Source organism: Dendropsophus ebraccatus, chromosome 6 (genome assembly GCF_027789765.1).
Source record: "Dendropsophus ebraccatus isolate aDenEbr1 chromosome 6, aDenEbr1.pat, whole genome shotgun sequence".
Lineage (NCBI taxonomy): Eukaryota > Metazoa > Chordata > Amphibia > Anura > Hylidae > Dendropsophus > Dendropsophus ebraccatus.
Window position 1 is genome coordinate 73,977,469 of NC_091459.1, and position 17,894 is coordinate 73,995,362.

Sequence of the window (17,894 nt, forward strand, 5' to 3'; positions counted from 1 at the left end):
ATTCATTCAGTTATTTAACCCTTCCTGCATTTCACAGGAATAACTGCAAAGTAAGAGGGAAAAGTTAAAATCTGCATTTTCTTTCCAGAGATTCCAATGTAATCCTATGTGTTTTTTACAAAACCAATTACCGTTACTGATCCACCAAAGCCAGCAATTGCCGATGCTGGATCCCCTTTGGGGGTCCAGTGGCGGTTACACTAAACTGTCAGCTATCAGCTGAAAGTTTAGTTGCGGCTCCCGGTCACTGTTTTTCTAAACAGCGAGCTTCTGAAGCAGGTCAGTAAATGTACTGACTTTTGCTTGAAAGGGTTAAATATACTGTTAAAATAAATAAATATATATATATATATATATATATATATATAAATAAATGTATATTTATATTTATATATTTATTTTTTGACAGTATATTTAATTGAACAATAATGGATTCGTTTAACCTCTTAACGACGCATGACGGGTATACCCGTCATGCGGCCGTTAAGAGTAAACAGAGAGGGTTCCCGGCGTGAGCCCTCTCTGCAGCGCGCGGTCCCCGGTTGCTAAGTGCAGCCAGGGACCGCGTGTATTAGCCGGCGCGGCTGATCGCCGCGGCCGGCTAATTAACTGTTCAAATGCCGCTGTCAAAGCTGACAGCAGCATTTGAATAGCAGCTGTGCCCCCTCTCCCTGGTGTCCAGTGGGGGATTTCCCCCCCGCGATGCGATCGCGGAGGGGAGATCCGTTCTAATGAGCCGGCCGGGGCTCAGCGTCAGAATGACGCTGATCCTGGCTCGGCAATCTATTCAGATGGTCTGCAGCAGACCATTATAATAGAGCACCGATCTGATGGATCATTGCTCTATTATATACACAGGATTGATCTCAATGGGAGATCAGTTCTGTGTATATAGAAGTCCCCCAGGGGGCTTCATATTACTGTAAGGGAAAGTTAAAAAAGTCTGAATCACTCCCCTTTTCCCATTTTACAAATAAAAATAAATAAATAAATAAACATGTTTTTTATCACCGCGTGCGTAATTGCCCGAACTATTAATTAATCACATTCCTGATCTCGTACGGTAAACGGTGTAAGCGCAAAAAAATCCCAAAGTGCAAAATTGCGCATTTTTGGTCGCATCAAATCCAGAAAAAATGTAATATAAAGAGATCAAAAAGTCGCATATGTGCAATCAAGGTACCGATAGAAAGAACACATCATGGCGCAAAAAATTACACCTGACACAGCCCCAAAGACCAAAGGATAAAAGCGCTATAAGCCTGGGAATAGAGCGATTTTAAGGAACGTTGTTACGCCTGGAGTAGTGGATCCACTGGACCGTCACTAGCGATGGCACTAACCTCACCAGGGAGCGGAGTCTAAGGGGCCGCTGGTTTTCACCAGAGCCCGCCGCAACGCGGGATGGACTTGCTGCGGCAGGCGACCCCCAGGTCGCTACCCCTGGCTTGGTTGCTAGTGGCGGCAGGCGAGGCGTGGCAGGAGCAGTAGGCAGGAGATAGTGCCGGCAGAGGACTGTAGACGTGACCGCCGGTGGCGGACAGGACTCAGGAACAACAAGAAGGCAGCGGGCAAGGACTAGGGACAAGGACTGAAGACAGGAACAAGGGACAAGCACTAAGGTCAGGAACAACAGGGAGCTGGGCCAAATGCTATGGGAAGCATGTAGAGGCTCCAACACCTGTAGTGGGGCAGGGTTGGAATTTATAGGGAGTGATTGTGTGTAACACCAATTAGGGGCGGACTGGCCCTTTAAATCTGAGACAGCCGGCGCGCGCGCGCCCTAGGAGGCGGGGACGTGCGCGCCGGCCGACACAGATGGAGACAGGAGCGGGGCGAGGTAAGGCGCCCCCTGGGGCCGAACATGTAGCAGCGGCGGGTCCCTGCACAAGGACCCCGGCAGCTGCATGGGGCAGAGAAAGGTCGCGGCGGCGGCCCGGAGCACGGGATGCCGCCGCGGCCGTGACAAACGTATATTTGTTAACAATGGTTTTAATTTTTTACAGGCCATCAGATACAATAAAAGTTATACATGTTATATATTGTTTTAATCGTAATGACTTGAGGAACATATATAACAACTAAGTTTTTTCATAGGACACACGGGGTAAAAATGGAGCCCCCCCAAAGAAAAATAATTGCGGGTTTTTTTCAATTTCACTGCGGCTAGAATTTTTTTCTGGTTTCGCAGCATATTTTATGGAAAAATTCAGCCTGTCATTGCGAAGTACAATTAGTGAAGCAAAAAATAAGGGCTCATGTGGGTCTGTAGGTGTAAAATGCAAGTGATATGGCCTTTTAAGCACATGGAGGAAAAAACGAAAACGCAAAAACGAAAGTTAGCACGGTCCTTAAAGGGTTAAATTAAATAATTGAACAACAAAACTGATTTTATTACAATGAAAATGTGTTTTATTAATTAAATATTAATTAGTACAGGAAGCTCCATTAAGCCGTAAATTCATATTGACGGCAATAGAGCATTCTGTACTAATCATCAGTTTACTTTAATTAAAACATCAAATGTTCCTTCACAATAGCATTATTAGAAGAAACATTTAGAATTATATGTGCGCTCAGCTGATCGGCTGAGCGCACATATAAAGAGCCGGTCCGCAGTACAGTGACTTCATTGTGCTGCGGACCAGTGAAGAGACAACATCGTGGTGAGTATATAAATCTCCCCACCCCCTCCCCTGCACTGCACCCCTCCCAGCAAGGAAGGGGGGTCACTTAACCCTTTCCTTGCTGGAATGGGTGCAGTCTGACATCAGTCTGGCCCCCAAGGGGTTAAGGGGGATGCAATACATCCTCCCTTAACCCCTTGGGGGCCAGACTGTAAGCAGCGATCTGTAAAGATGCTGCATACTGTAAGGAGCACAACACCGCTCACAATGATGGGTGCTGTGATCCTGTTTGTGTGTTTTTTGTGTGTTTCTCCCATTTTGTTTTTTAGATATCGGTATCCTGTGGATTACGTCAGATTCGGTGGACTACGTCGATGACCAGCGGTTGTTTGTTGTTGTTTTCTTTTAATAAAATGGTCAATGAGGGGAGTGGGGGTGTTTTTATTTGAATAAAAAAAAAATTTCACTTGTGTGTTGTCTTTATTTCTTTACTTTATAGACTTAGTAGTGGAAGTCGTCTAATAGACGGAATCCATTACTAAGTCGGGGCCTAGTGTTAGCCAGTATAAAATGGATAACACTAACCCCCCATTATTACCCCAGTACCCAATGCCACCAGGGGTACTGGGAAGAGCCGGGTGCCAGTGGTCCCGGAGCGTCAAAATTGGCGCTCCTGGAGCGGGCGGCAACAGGCTGGTAAGATTTAGGCTGGGGAGGGCCTAAACCAGTGGCTCTTCCCACCCTGGTGTTACCAGGCTGCTGTCGTTTCGTTTTTAACCCGGCTGGTTATAAAAATAGGGGGGACCCTATGCGTTTTTTTTTTTACTAAGTCTATAAAGTAAAGAAATAAAGACAACACACAAGTGAATTTTTTTTTATTCAAATAAAAACACCCCCACACCCCTCATTGACCAATTTATAAAAAAAAAACAACAACAAACAACCGCTGGTCATCGACGTAGTCCACGGAATCCGACGTAATCCACAGGATACCGATATCTGAAAAACAAAATAGGAGAAACACACAAAAAACACACAAACAGGAGCACAACACCCATCATTGTGAGCTGTGTTGTGCACCTTACAGTATGCAGCATCTTTACAGATTGCTGCTTACAGTCTGGCCCCCAAGGGGTTAAGGGAGGATGTATTGCATCCCCCTTAACCCCTTGGGGGCCAGACTGATGTCAGACTGCACCCATCCCAGCAAGGAAGGGGTTAAGTGACATCCCTTCCTTGCTGGGAGGGGTGCAGTGCAGGGGAGGGGGTGGGGAGAGCTCTATACTCACCCCGATGTGTCCTCTTCGCTGGTCCGCAGCACAATGAATTCACTGTACTGCGGACCGACTCTTTATATGTGCACTCAGCCGATCAGCCAATCAGCTGAGCGCACATATAATTCTAAATGTTTCTTCTAATAATGCTATTGTGATAACATAATTAGAAGAAACATTTGATGTTTTAATTAAAGTAAAGTGATGATTAGTACAGAATGCTCTATTGCCGGCAATATGAATTAACGGCTTAATGGAGCTTCCTGTACTAATTAATATTTAATTAATAAAACACATTTTCGTTGTAATAAAATCAGTTTAGTTTTTCAATAATTTAATTTAAACGAATCCATCATTGTGCAATTAAATATATTGTAAAAAAAAAATATATAAATATACATTTATTTATATATATATATATATATTTATTTTAACAGTATATTTAATTGCACAATGATGGATTCGTTAGAATTAAATTATTGAACAATGATAGGGACTTTATTACAAAGAAAATGTTTTATTAATTTAATATATTAACTATTAGAGGCATCGGCATTCGGCATCATTGCCGGCTTTTTTTGAAGTACTCCGTACGGACCGCCTGTCAATCAACGGCCGTCAATTTGCACATTTCCAGCCACAAACAATGGTCTTGTTCATTTTTTACGGGTCCGTTTACGATAGGGCCGTATATTCATACATAGTGTGCACTGTACAGCCGTATATCGTATACTTTCCAGCGTAAGCATGAACCGGAAAAATCCGGCCGATGATTTACCGCCCGCAATACAGCCGCACAGATACATAGTGTGAACCTAGTTTAAAGAAGCATTCTTGCATTCTTGCATTCTTTTTATTATTATTCATTATAGAGCAAGTTAGTCATTCCCTCTCTCTCTTAAGTTGTTGTCAGGACGGGGAGGTAGAGACAAGACAAGACAGTGGACCCTAAGACGGAACCCACCCACTGTCTCTATTTGCCTCAGTCGTCCCTAGGCGGCTGTGGACAACCACAAAGACGTGCCCTACACTTAATAAGTGTAACACTGAACAAGACAGACAAACACAACAAAGGACAGTCGGCAAGCCAGGTCAGAACCAAACGGACAACACAGTACAAAATCAGGGATTAAACAGATGGTCAAAAAGATCTAGCGGGAGGTCAGGTAATGAGTCAAGCGAACAGAGAAATTAGGAACAGGGTTTGCAGGAGTAAACAGGGTGAGCTGGGATGAGGGTATGAACCTTAATTGCCAGTAGGGAATAACTGGCTCTGCTTTCATTTATGAGGATCAAGAGCCCGGTCCAGATGCCTATTGGACTGGCACTCTGATCCTAAAGGTTCCGGACAGGTAGAGGCATCTGTCAATCAAAAAATTGCTCAGCTGCAGTGATCAAGGCTAGCTGTGACCAGTGAAACTCCTGCATTGCCAGGAGGCTGAAAGAAAAGCATGTGTTAGACAAAAGGTAAAAACAGGCCCAGTTCACACCAGGCTCACTGCACATTCCTAACAGTTGTTCCTTTATATATGAAAATTCCTGGCGTTCTTTCTTGGTTTCAGTTTGCTCACAGTGACCCCCTGAAAATTGTTTTTTAATCTCTCAATTGGCAAACCATTTTAGTTAGTAGAACTTTCTATATGATGGAGCTGCAGGGACTGTTCCACATAAGCTCAAGCTCCCACAGAACGGAGACAAAAACTCCCATTAGAGTTGCTACTGATGATTATAAAGCTCATTCAAATTGATTTGATGACAGTTTAACCTGACTGTATACCAATAGTATTTTAGAGATAAAGATGAGGACGAGTATGTTGCCCTTCCAAAAAGGCAAAAATTCCACAAACCTCCATATTCAACAGATTTCATCTCTTGTGCCATCACTCCAATAAACACCCTAAGGCCATGTTAACACGTTAGTAATCACTAATCACGGCTGGTGTTGCAACGGCCGTGATTGGTACAGAACTTACGTTGTGCTATATATATATATATATATATATATATATATATATATATATATATATATATCATAAAAGTCTGTCTGTCTGTCTGTCCTTCTGTCTGTCTGTCTGTCTGTCCTCTATAGACTTCCAAACGCCTGAACCGTTTGACCCCAAATTTGGCACACAGATACATTGGGTGCCCTGGAAGGTTATTGCGAAGGTCCCGTCCCCGCCAAATGTACAGGAGGGGAGGGGGAGGGGAAAGAGAGGCGCCCCATAGAGATGAATGGGAAAATCTCCTCACTGCAAACACAGGTGATATAATTAGCTGCAGCAAACACGGCAGTTGGAGCCTTAGCAACCAATAGGATTACTGCTTTCATTTTCACAGGGAGCAATGGTTGCTAGGGAAGCTGCCTCACAACATCCACAGTAATAACTGGTAGACCCCCTACTCCATCTATACAGTACATGTATATACAGGACCCCCTACTCCATCCATACAGTACATGTATATACAGGGCACAACAGGTATACCAAACTGTGACTGGGTAACACTGCTACACCAGACCTGACCAATACCGCCATACTGTGCTGGATAACACTGTCATACCAGACCTGACCAATACCGCCATACTGTGACTGGATAACACTGCCAGACCTGACCAATACTGCCATACTGTGACTGGATAACACTGCCAGACCTGACCAATACCGCCATACTGTGACTGGATAACACCTCCATACCAGACCTGACCAATACCGCCATACTGTGACTGGATAACACCTCTATACCAGACCTGACCAATACCGCCATACTGTGACTGGGTAACACCGCCACACCAGACCTGACCAATACCGCCATACTGTGACTGGATAACACTGCCATACCAGACCTGATCAATACTGCCATATACTGTGACTGAATAACACTGCCACACCAGACCTGACCAATACCGCCATACTGTGCTGGATAACTCTGTCATACCACACCTGACCAATACCGTCATACTGTGACTGGATAACACTGCCACACCAGACCTGACCAATACCGCCACACTGTGACTGGATAACACTGCCAGACCTGACCAATACCGCCATACTGTGACTGGATAACACCTCCATACCAGACCTGACCAATACCGCCATACTGTGACTGGATAACACCTCCATACCAGACCTAAACAATACCGCCATACTGTGACTGGGTAACACCGCTACACCAGACCTGACCAATACCGCCATACTGTGACTAGATAACACTGCCACACCAGACCTGACCAATACCGCCACACTGTGACTGGATAACACTGCTATACCAGACCTGATACCAACATACTGTGACTGGATAACACTGCCATACCAGACCTGACCAATACCGCCATACTGTGCTGGATAACACTGTCATACCAGACCTGACCAATACCGCCATACTGTGACTGGATAACACTGCCGGACCTGACCAATACCGCCATACTGTGACTGGATAACACCTCCATACCAGACCTGACCAATACCGCCATACTGTGACTGGATAACACCTCCATACCAGACCTGAACAATACCGCCATACTGTGACTGGGTAACACCGCCACACCAGACCTGACCAATACCGCCATACTGTGACTGGATAACACTGCCACACCAGACCTGACCAATACCGCCACACTGTGACTGGATAACACTGCTATACCAGACCTGATACCAACATACTGTGACTGGATAACACCTCCATACCAGACCTGAACAATACCGCCATACTGTGACTGGGTAACACCGCCACACCAGACCTGACCAATACCGCCATACTGTGACTGGATAACACTGCCACACCAGACCTGACCAATACCGCCACACTGTGACTGGATAACACTGCTATACCAGACCTGATACCAACATACTGTGACTGGATAACACTGCCATACCAGACCTGAACAATACCGCCATACTGTGACTGGATAACACTGTCATACCAGACCTGACCAATACCGCCATAATGTGACTGGATAACATTGCCACACCAGTCCTGACCAATACCACCATACTGTGACTGGATAACACCATCATATCAGACCTGACCAATACTGCCATACTGTGACTGGATAACACCGCTATACCAGACCTGACCAATACCACCATACCGTGACTGGATAACACTGCCACACCAGACCTGACCAATACCGACACACTGTGACTGAATAACACTGCCATATGGGTAAATACAACCCTGCAGGTATACAGGACACTACAGGTATACAGGACCCCAAAACTATACACTACAAGTGCACGGGACCTCCACAAAACTATATACTACAGGTATACAGGACCCCAAACTTTACACTACAGGTATACAGGACCCCAAAACTATATACTACAGGTATACAGGACCTCCACCAACTATATACTTCAGGTATACAGGACCTCCACCAACTATATACTACAGGTATACAGGACCCCAAACTATACACTACAGGTATACAGGACCCCAAAACTATACACTACAGGTATACAGGAACTCCACCAACTATACACTACAGGTATACAGGACCTCAAAACCATACACTACAGGTATACAGGACCTACACCAACTCTATACTACAAGTATACAGGACCCCAAATATACTACAGGTATACAGGAACTCCACCAGCTATATACTACAGGTATATAGGACCCCAAACTATACACTACAGGTATACAGGACCTCCACCAACTCTATACTATAGTTATACAGGACCCTCAAACTATAAACTACAGGTATACAGGACCCCCGAACTATATAATACAGGTATACAAGACCTCCACCAATTATACACTACAGGTATCCAGGACCCTCAAACTATAAACTACAGGTATACAAGACCTCCACCAACTATACATTACAGGTATACAGCACCAACTATATACTACAGGTATACAGGACCCCCGAACTATACAGTACAGGTATACAGGACCTTCACCAACTGTACACTGCAGGTATACAGGACCTCCCTCAACTATACACTATAGGTATACAGCCCCCCAACTATGCGCTACAGATATGCGAGACCCCTAAAAACTATACATTGTGGGTATACAGAACCCCTCCAACTATGCACTACAGGTATACACTAATACCACTGATTAACTCAGATGAAACAATACCTTTAGCTTGGCCTCCTGGGCACCTTAGAACAAATCTAATTAACACACTGACACTTTATACCCAGGCAGCGCCGGGTACATTTTCTAATATATATATATATATATATATATATATATATATATATATTTATATATAGCCATGATTGTGGTGCAAATGGTTCACATAAATATGGCATAAATATGGTGTAACTAATAATTTAATAGTTTTATGCACATTAAGGCTGGGTTCACACTACGTATATTTCAGTCAGTATTGTGGTCCTCATATTGCAACCAAAACCAGGAGTGTATTAAAAACACAGAAAGGATCTGTTCACACAATGTTGAAATTGAGTGGATGGCCGCCATTTAATGGCAAATATTTGCTGTTATTTTAAAACAACGGCTGTTGTATTGAAATAATGGCAGTTATTTACTGTTATATGGCGGCCATCCACTCAATTTCAACATTGTGTGGACAGAGCCTTTCTGTGTTTTTAATCCACTCCTGGTTTTGGTTGCAATATGAGGACCACAATACTGACTGAAATATATGTAGTGTGAACCCAGCCTTAAATACATAACCTATAACAAAAAAAATCTCATGAATATGACTGACAGACTTGTTCAGCGGGAGAGAGGATGTGGCATACAATCTATAAGTGAAGAAGAAAGGCTACAGTAGGTAAGATCTTCTCGCCATAGTGCAGCCTGTAATTTGTTGAAATTAAGTCTTATTCAGTGACTTAAAGGGAAGACTAGCTTTCTGTTACATGGAAAGCTGATTAAATATTGGAGTTTTTAGATGTTCTACAGACATAAATAATATGTCAATGGCTGGCACATGTAACAAAGTCTTGCAACATCAGGTTACTATGACTGCAGTAGAAACAAAGAACAAAAAAAAAGGTAAAGCGCCTCATAGAGTAGTACCTCTGGATTGAAATAATGATCTAACACATGTAAAAAATCACTGCTCACCTTTTGGGGTTGTGGAAACAGAGTCACAACACCCAACAGCACATGTAATGGTGTGTCCAACACACCTCCCAGGGATTGGGGTAGCAGCAGACTTCACAACAGGTCTAAACCGGGCTCCTTGTGCAAGGACCCGTGGAGTCAGGTAAAACCAAAAGGTGCTAAAAATGACAAAAATGTAAAAAAAAAAAAAAAAATATATATATATATATATATATATATATATATATATATATATATAATTTTTTTTTTGTCATTTTTGGCACCTTTTGGTTTCACTATGACTGCAGTGTCACCAAATCTTATTGTATGCACAAACCCGACAAGCGCCAAAGACAATGTACTTCATGGGACTGGCGACAATACAATCATAGCAAAATATTTTATTTTATTATTTCTTAAAGGTTTCATGAATTTTATTATTTTGTCTTCCATATGTTCATTCAAAGAAAACGAACAGTCTGGTGCAGCAGGAAAGACCATTTCTTGTTGTATTACATTCTATGTTGTATGTGAAGCACAGTGCAGACCTGTTTTGCATATCAATACTAGCGGCTTCCTTGAAATATTGTCTTATGAAAAAGTGTGCATAATTTTAATTGCAAGCACATTATTTAATGTCATTTATGTAATCATGCAGTGTAATGCACCATTTCAGTTTTAAGCATGCACACAACATAATTTACACGAGTTTAAAAGATTTGCAATACACAGTAACCTAAGAAACTACTTTACATAATTTTCTATTCTAAGCATACCTGCTTTTAAGTATGCTTTGAATGTATTAAAGATATTCTCTTAGAAGAAAGGATGTTAAATTATAACAGCCATGGTTAAGGTGCAGTAATCCCATGGCAAAGAAAAATTGCTACAATGAAGGACATCATAATGAGGGTGAATGATTTCCTATACTGAGTTAATGATATTTTAGTTGGCTGGTTCATAACCTTCAGTGGACAAGCCATATAAAATTATAATGAAAACATGTTTTGTTGTATATCATACACTGAAAGATAAATAGATAAAAGACTATTACACAAGTAATAAAATGAATCAAAGCCATGGGAAAGAATAAAAGATGTAGGCTCTGCCAAGAATGGGTTTTTAGAGTATGAGTTTTAGAACCATCAGTGGCACTTATTTTGGAACCAATGCCATTGTGGTGTCACTTTCATGTTACTATTTCGTTCGAAAGTTTAGATATTATGGCACAAAAAATAAAACATGAAACTGTCTAAGCATATCCATTAATTCAAAAGATTTTTAAAGCCTGCATAGCTATTTGTAATGCTCTCCATTTCAGGGGTTGAGGTCAGAGGTGGGCTGTTTGCAAGTAGTACACATACCTGGACTTTCTTTCCCTTACTTCACTGGCCAATTACAGCACATACCCCTCTCTTCTATGCCATGTCATAATGCTGGTGACAGTTAGTAAGTAATTAGTTCTTGGTAATTTTAGGTGAGACACACTCTGAATTTAAGGTCAGGACTTGCCTTGGAAACTGGAACTTGGAGTATCTATTACTATGTTGAAGCAGGAAGTTTAAACTGAGGCCAACATTCCTATACTGGCAGAGAACCTGGAGTATTTGCTGCCGCTTTTGCCCAGTAAGTGAAGCTTCTCCTGTGGACTTTACCAGAGAGGAGAATAGTTGTTTATAGAGGTCTGATATTAAATCTTTGGAAAAAGCACTTTTAAGGCCCAGGCATTCAAAGTAGGTAAGCTGAGGACATGTTAGCGAGTCAAACGAAGCATCATCGCAAGTGAATATGTTTAAAGAACTTAAAGCCCATTGTAAGTACAGTGGCATTGTAGAGATCAAGAAATATAATTTGTACTTTATGCAAAACATGGTAAATGGCAACAATTCTGCTTAACATAAAGACGGAAGAGTATTAAAACTAAGTCCATACATGTCCAGTCCATACATGTATCTAGTTCAGACTCGCGATCTGGAAGAGATTAATTAGTCATGCATAGTAAACCTGCATTAGTCAACATCAAAGTTTAGTGATCACATCAACAGGCTAGAATGCCTTTACAGTGAAAGGCAAAGATGTCAGTGGAGATTGGCACTGCACCTCCCACACTTTATGATACTTCTTAGGACATTTCCTTTGCTTATACAATGCATTTTCAAAAGCAGTTATCTTATCAATTTGGGTTCTCTATAATTGCACATTTGAGGGTTGGGGATCCATCCATCTGATTGTTATTATTTTAATAGCTATAAACAAGGCTTCTTTTAACATAATACATGTGTAGTGGGCCCACTGTCCTCATCTAGAAGTCCAAAAAGACATACTGAGGGATTAATGGGTACTGAAATTGAGACTTCTGAGGGCAGAATTTAAATCACCTCATGCCAAAAAGATGCAATTTGTGGGCATGCCCATACCATGTGCCAAAAGTTGCAGGCTCATGTTGACATTAAGCAGGGGTAACTATGAGACCAATAGAGGCATGGAGTATGTTTAATGGATATAACAAAATTGTGTAAGCTTATTGTTAACAGCAGGGGACACATATTTATGTGACTCCAGGAGGTCCCTTACAATCTTCCTTGTCAAGACTTGGAATCAAGGACTTCCACTTATCAAGAGCAGGAAGAGGAGTGGATGCCCCCACTGCTTGTATCAGGTAGGAATAAAGGGAGGACACTAGACCCCACGGTCCCTGGGTTCATATAACTCCTATTAACGGATAAGAAAAGATGTTATGTGCAGGGGAAGGGAACCAATGCCAATGCATGGCAAATCTGCAGAATTCGCAGAATGTTTTGTGTAAACAGTCTTTCAGACTAAAAGGGGTCATATGAAACCCAGTTGACAGTAGATGATCTGGCAGTCTCAAAACTTAGATTTCACAGATGTGAATGATGCCTTGGTCTTTTAAAGTGCTGCAGAAAAGTCAAGGAAAATCAGGATATTGGAGTTTTTGTAGGGGACTTTGCCTAGTTTGCGTGCTGCTGGCAGGACAGAGTCCCGATCATGGTTACTAAGCAAACTAATAAGAAAGGGTCTTGGCAGTGCCCCAGGTGGTGATGGTCTGGAGGAAACCCGGTGAGCAAGCTCCACCGCAAAAGTGGGAGAAAGGCTGGATCTGGTAGCAAGTCCTTGGGCTATTGTTCTGCAAAGAAGTATGAATTATCTGCCCTCCGCCCTCTCTGGTAGGCCCAGGATTCTTAAGTTGTTTCAGCGCAACCAGTTTTGTAGGTCATCAGCCCACTTTGCCCGTTAAGCTGCCGCCTTATCCAAGCTGGATATTTTAGCTGGAAGAGGATTGGTAGAGTCCTCCAGCTGTGAAATCCTGGATACTGTCTATCTGAGCTGTCCACGCGGGTTCTGCATATCATGTCCCAGCAGGATCACGGCCATTTTAACCTTGTCTATCTCCCCTGTCAGTGAAGTGGTGGAGGCTTGTATAGTGGTGAGGAGTTGTGCTGATACTTGTGACAGCGCAGGTTCAGGTTTCAGAGCTGCAGCAGTCATTCTCGCACAGTGTCCCTGAGCGTATGTAGTTGACTAGCCCATAAGGGCCACACAATCTCCTCAAGCTTTCCTGCCACTGATCACTGCCTCATGTGGTTCATAATGTGGCCTGGGGATTTCTAAAGCTTTCAGCATCTGGTAAGGGCAAGTAGGCAGCAAATATGGCTGGGATAACACCAGTTAGCTCACATCAGACGTGTCTGCACTGATAGGCTTCTGGCCACCCTATCCTTATTGAAAAGGTTTTTTTTTTTACATATGATTTACCATAATACAAAAATTTACCCAAGTATTCAAAGGCCAATTGGATTATAACTTTGTAAATGAAATCAATGAATACAGTCCAACTGCATACAGGAAGACAGGTTGAATGATGTACCTGATGTTAAAATAACAATTGCTGAATGTTTAAAGTCAAACGATTTGCTTGATCCAAAGGAGCATAGATTTATTGAAGAAAGATCATGTCAAACAAGTCAAATTGATTTTTTTGTCTCTACAAGTCCAGAGAGAGAGGTTACGGGTTTAAACTATCTAGGACTAAGCACAGCATCTGACATACTACGTGCCGATTTATAAATTGCAGAGGTTAAAATTATCTTCAATTCCTGTTCATCAAGTGTTGTTTGCTAGTGGATACAGAAAAGTGGTGGACTGTTGAAGTCAATAGGGCATAAATGCCAATAAGCCATAACATTCTAACCAATAACAGGTTAAGTAAATAACATTGATTATTTCATAACAATGCCCACTATTAGGAGATATAATATATAAAGCAGCAACAGTACAGTAAGTCCTTGAAGTTAATGGTAAATGGCCAAGCAGAATAAAATTAAAATTTTGACAAGTTCCAATTTCTGATGGCATGTCTAAAACTACAGATCTTTTGGAGTGTTCCTAGAGTATGGAGTGGTTCCTAAAAGTGGTCCTGGTAAACTAGTCAAAGTGACACATTAATGTATTTTTTCCCAACTCAATAGTCAAAATCTCTCCTAAATGCAAAAGTTACCCAACTGTAGATAGCTATTTTGAGATCCTTGCCCCTTATCAGTACAGAGCATAATCAATAGCACAGGAGAAAACTGTAGTTCAGCACTACCATACAGTCAATACAATGCAGAGGGCGCTCAATCCAAGACCCAGAGGAAAATACTATTAAGCAAGATATTGGAGGTGCTCAGCTATAATAGACGAAGTCCAGCCAATGTATCCAGCATAAGCAAATAAGAGCGGTTATTTTGGGTGCTTGGGCACTTCGTCACGGCATCGGGACCCAGCCATGATGAAGTGTGCAAGCGCGCGGACCGGCCATCGCTCCATCACCACCACTGCTATGAAATTATTGTTTTTTTCTACAATAAAGCGAGAAGATTACAATTGCCGGTGAGTGCTGCTTCTATTTACTTATGCTGGATATAGAGCATAGTTATGGCTGTCTGGCAGAAAAAAACTCTAGTTTGCATATAAATCCCTGGTCATGCTGTATGACTCTTTAGTAGGTTCAACATTGATTTGTGGGGATGTTACATCTTAGAGGCAGCACCAGAGAACAGGCTCTTTCCCTATGGTAAGCTACTTTAATATCTTTTTTTCTCAGATACAGCTGGGGCCCTCCTGTGATCCCTGCACGTGGGGCCTGCAATTCCGTATTCTAGAGGCATTGCGAAAAGACGTTGGCCTAGAATAAGGACCCTTAATGACCGCTGTAAAAAGGCGTATCAGAGATCATTACGGAATACTGTTGAGTGAAGTAGTTTTTTCACATCTTTCCCATACAATGTACATAGCATGGAAGAGAGAGAGAGCTGAACAGTAACTTCCTCTCTCTGCCTGATCAGATCACTCAGCCAGAGGAAGTGCTGCACGACAAGAAAGTGGTCTGTCGAGTGCAGCATCTTCTTTCTTCTTCTGGATTCTACCTGCTGGAAGTTTGTTTCAAGATTTTGTGAATACAATTAAACATATAAAATAATTTAGAAAAACCCACTTAATTTATGTTAAACATGGATGATTAGACATACCTGTAAAATGTTTCAATTTTTTCTTTGGTGATATCATTTACTATTTCATTAATATTGTGAACGTCACTTGAGGGTCCAAGTTCATTTGGTAATAAACAGCTACTGGAAGGTAAATTTCTTCTTGAAAAATATCCTATTAAAATCCCAATAACAAATGTAAACATAAATATAGAACATGTTTTTACAATTGTGCAAAACTTCTGGGAGGTCTTTGGTTTTGATTCTGTGTAATGAGAAAAGTATTCTGGCTCTTCCTCTAATCTTTGAAAACGTCCCTTGGGTGAAATGGACAGTTGATTAGAGGCAATTGTGTGTGACTGAATTGCAGTATTGTTTTTCTCATGGCAGTGAATGAAGCCATCTGATTGAAATTGCTCGGTTCCAAGTTCTTCTAGTTCTGTTTCCATGTCCCATTCTAGTTCCAAGGTAGAATTGGGGATATCATCATTCTCTAGATAATGCAGGTCTGGAGTCCTTGTGTCAAGTCCAAGTTTTTGATATGACAAATCATTTCCTGTAAAAATAATAGAGGAACACCTTTGTTATGGAGAGAACTAGAACTGTTTATAGTTTATTTTTTCCTAATCTTGGTCAATCACTTAACCCTTTAAGGACAGAGCAAATTTCGATTTTTGCGTTTTCGGTTTTTCCTCCTTGTGCATAAAAGGCCATAGCACTTGCATTTTTCCACCTAGAGACCCACATGAGCCCTTATTTTTTGCGTCACTAATTGTACTTTGCAATTACAGGCTGAATTTTTGCATAAAGTACACTGCGAAACCAGAAAAAAATTCAAAGTGTGGTGAAATTGAAAAAAAAAAACGCATTTTGTTTATTTGGGGGAAATGTGTTTTTACGCCATTCGCCCTGGGGTAACACTGACTTGTTATATATGTTCCTCAAGTCGTTACGATTAAAACGATATGTAACATGTATAACTTATATTGTATCGGATGGCCTGTAAAAAATTTAAACCATTGTCAACAAATATACAACACTTAAAACCGCTCCATTCCCAGGCTTATAGCGCTTTTATCCTTTGGTCTATGGGGCTGTGTCAGGTGTCATTTTTTGCGCCATGACATGTTCTTTCTATCGGTACCTTGATTGCACATATACGACTTTTTGATCGCTTTTTATTACAATTTTTCTGGATTTGATGCGACCAAAAATGCGCAATTTTGCACTTTGGGATTTTTTTGCGCTGACGCCATTTACCGTGCGAGATCAGGAATGTGATTAATTAATAGTTCGGGCGATTACGCACGCGGCGATAGCAAACATGTTTATTTATTTATTTATTTACTTTTATTTATAACCTGGGAAAAGGGGGGTGATTCAGACTTTTATTAGGGGAGGGGGCTTTTTACTAATAATGACATTTTTTTTTTAACTTTTACACTTATACTAGAAGCCCCCCTGGGGGACTTCTAGTATAAGTGCTTTGATCTCTCATTGAGATCTCTGCAGCATAGATATGCTGCAGAGATCCATGAGATAGGCACTCGTTTACTTCGGGCTGCTGCAGCCGGAAGTAAACGAGTGCCGAGTCGGGGACGGCGCCATCTTGGAGCGGTCCCCGGCCGGCAGCACACATGGAGATCGCTCCTCCGGGATAACATCCCGGAGGAGCGATCTCCCCACTAGACACCAGGGATGAAGCTGCGTCCGGTAATCGGATGCAGCTGTCAACTTTGACAGCTGCGTCCGATTACTGTATTAGCGGGCACGGCGATCGGACCGTGCCCGCTAATACCTACGGTCCCGGGCTACACGCGGCACCCGGGACCGGCGCGGTTCAGAACTCCCTTACCGGCATCAGGGCGTAAATTTACGCCCGATGTCGTTAAGGGGTTAAGTAGTCGTCCTTTCCATTGTTAGCTATTGTGCAAGCAAATACAGTGCAGCATATTTGATCATAGTTATATAAAACAACTAAATACAGTGCAGATGAGCTCATATTTATCAGGACTAATTAAAGGGGAACTTTGGTGAAATGTTTTTCTTTCAAATCAACTGATTACAATTACTTTAAATTAAATTACTTCTTTTTAACCACTAGACGACATTGGACATACTGGTACACCATGGGTGACTGCCCCCAAATGACCCTGGCCTTACCGGTACGTCCTGTGCTATGAAGCGCGCTCTGGAGCGGAGCGTGCTTCATAGGAGGTGGGGGCTGGCTGCACCGAGCAGCCAGGCCCTCACCGTTAATGACAGCCTGTTTCAGTGTAAGTGACAGGGGCAGTCCCCTGTCACTTACCGATCAGGACCCCCACAGTGTGACTGCGGAGGTCCTGATCACTGTATCAGACCACCGGAGGTCTCTTACCTTTCTCCATGCAGTCCGATCGGCGATCTGCTCATTGAGTCTGCCACAGGCCTATAACACTGATCAATGCTATGCCTATGGCATAGCATTGTACAGTGTA

At 42.2% G+C, this 17,894-nt stretch overlaps 1 protein-coding gene across 3 annotated transcripts in view; it reads right to left on the reverse strand.

Annotated features, from left to right (window-relative positions):
* The window catches only part of NAALADL2 (N-acetylated alpha-linked acidic dipeptidase like 2), a 712,309-nt gene that overhangs the window by 454,163 nt on the left and 240,252 nt on the right, over positions 1-17,894 (reverse strand). For all 3 annotated transcript variants that reach the window (XM_069975168.1, XM_069975167.1, XM_069975169.1), the window contains exon 2: positions 15,460-15,973. In XM_069975168.1, coding sequence (XP_069831269.1) covers positions 15,460-15,973 — 514 coding nt within the window. The remainder of the gene's footprint in view (positions 1-15,459; positions 15,974-17,894) is intronic.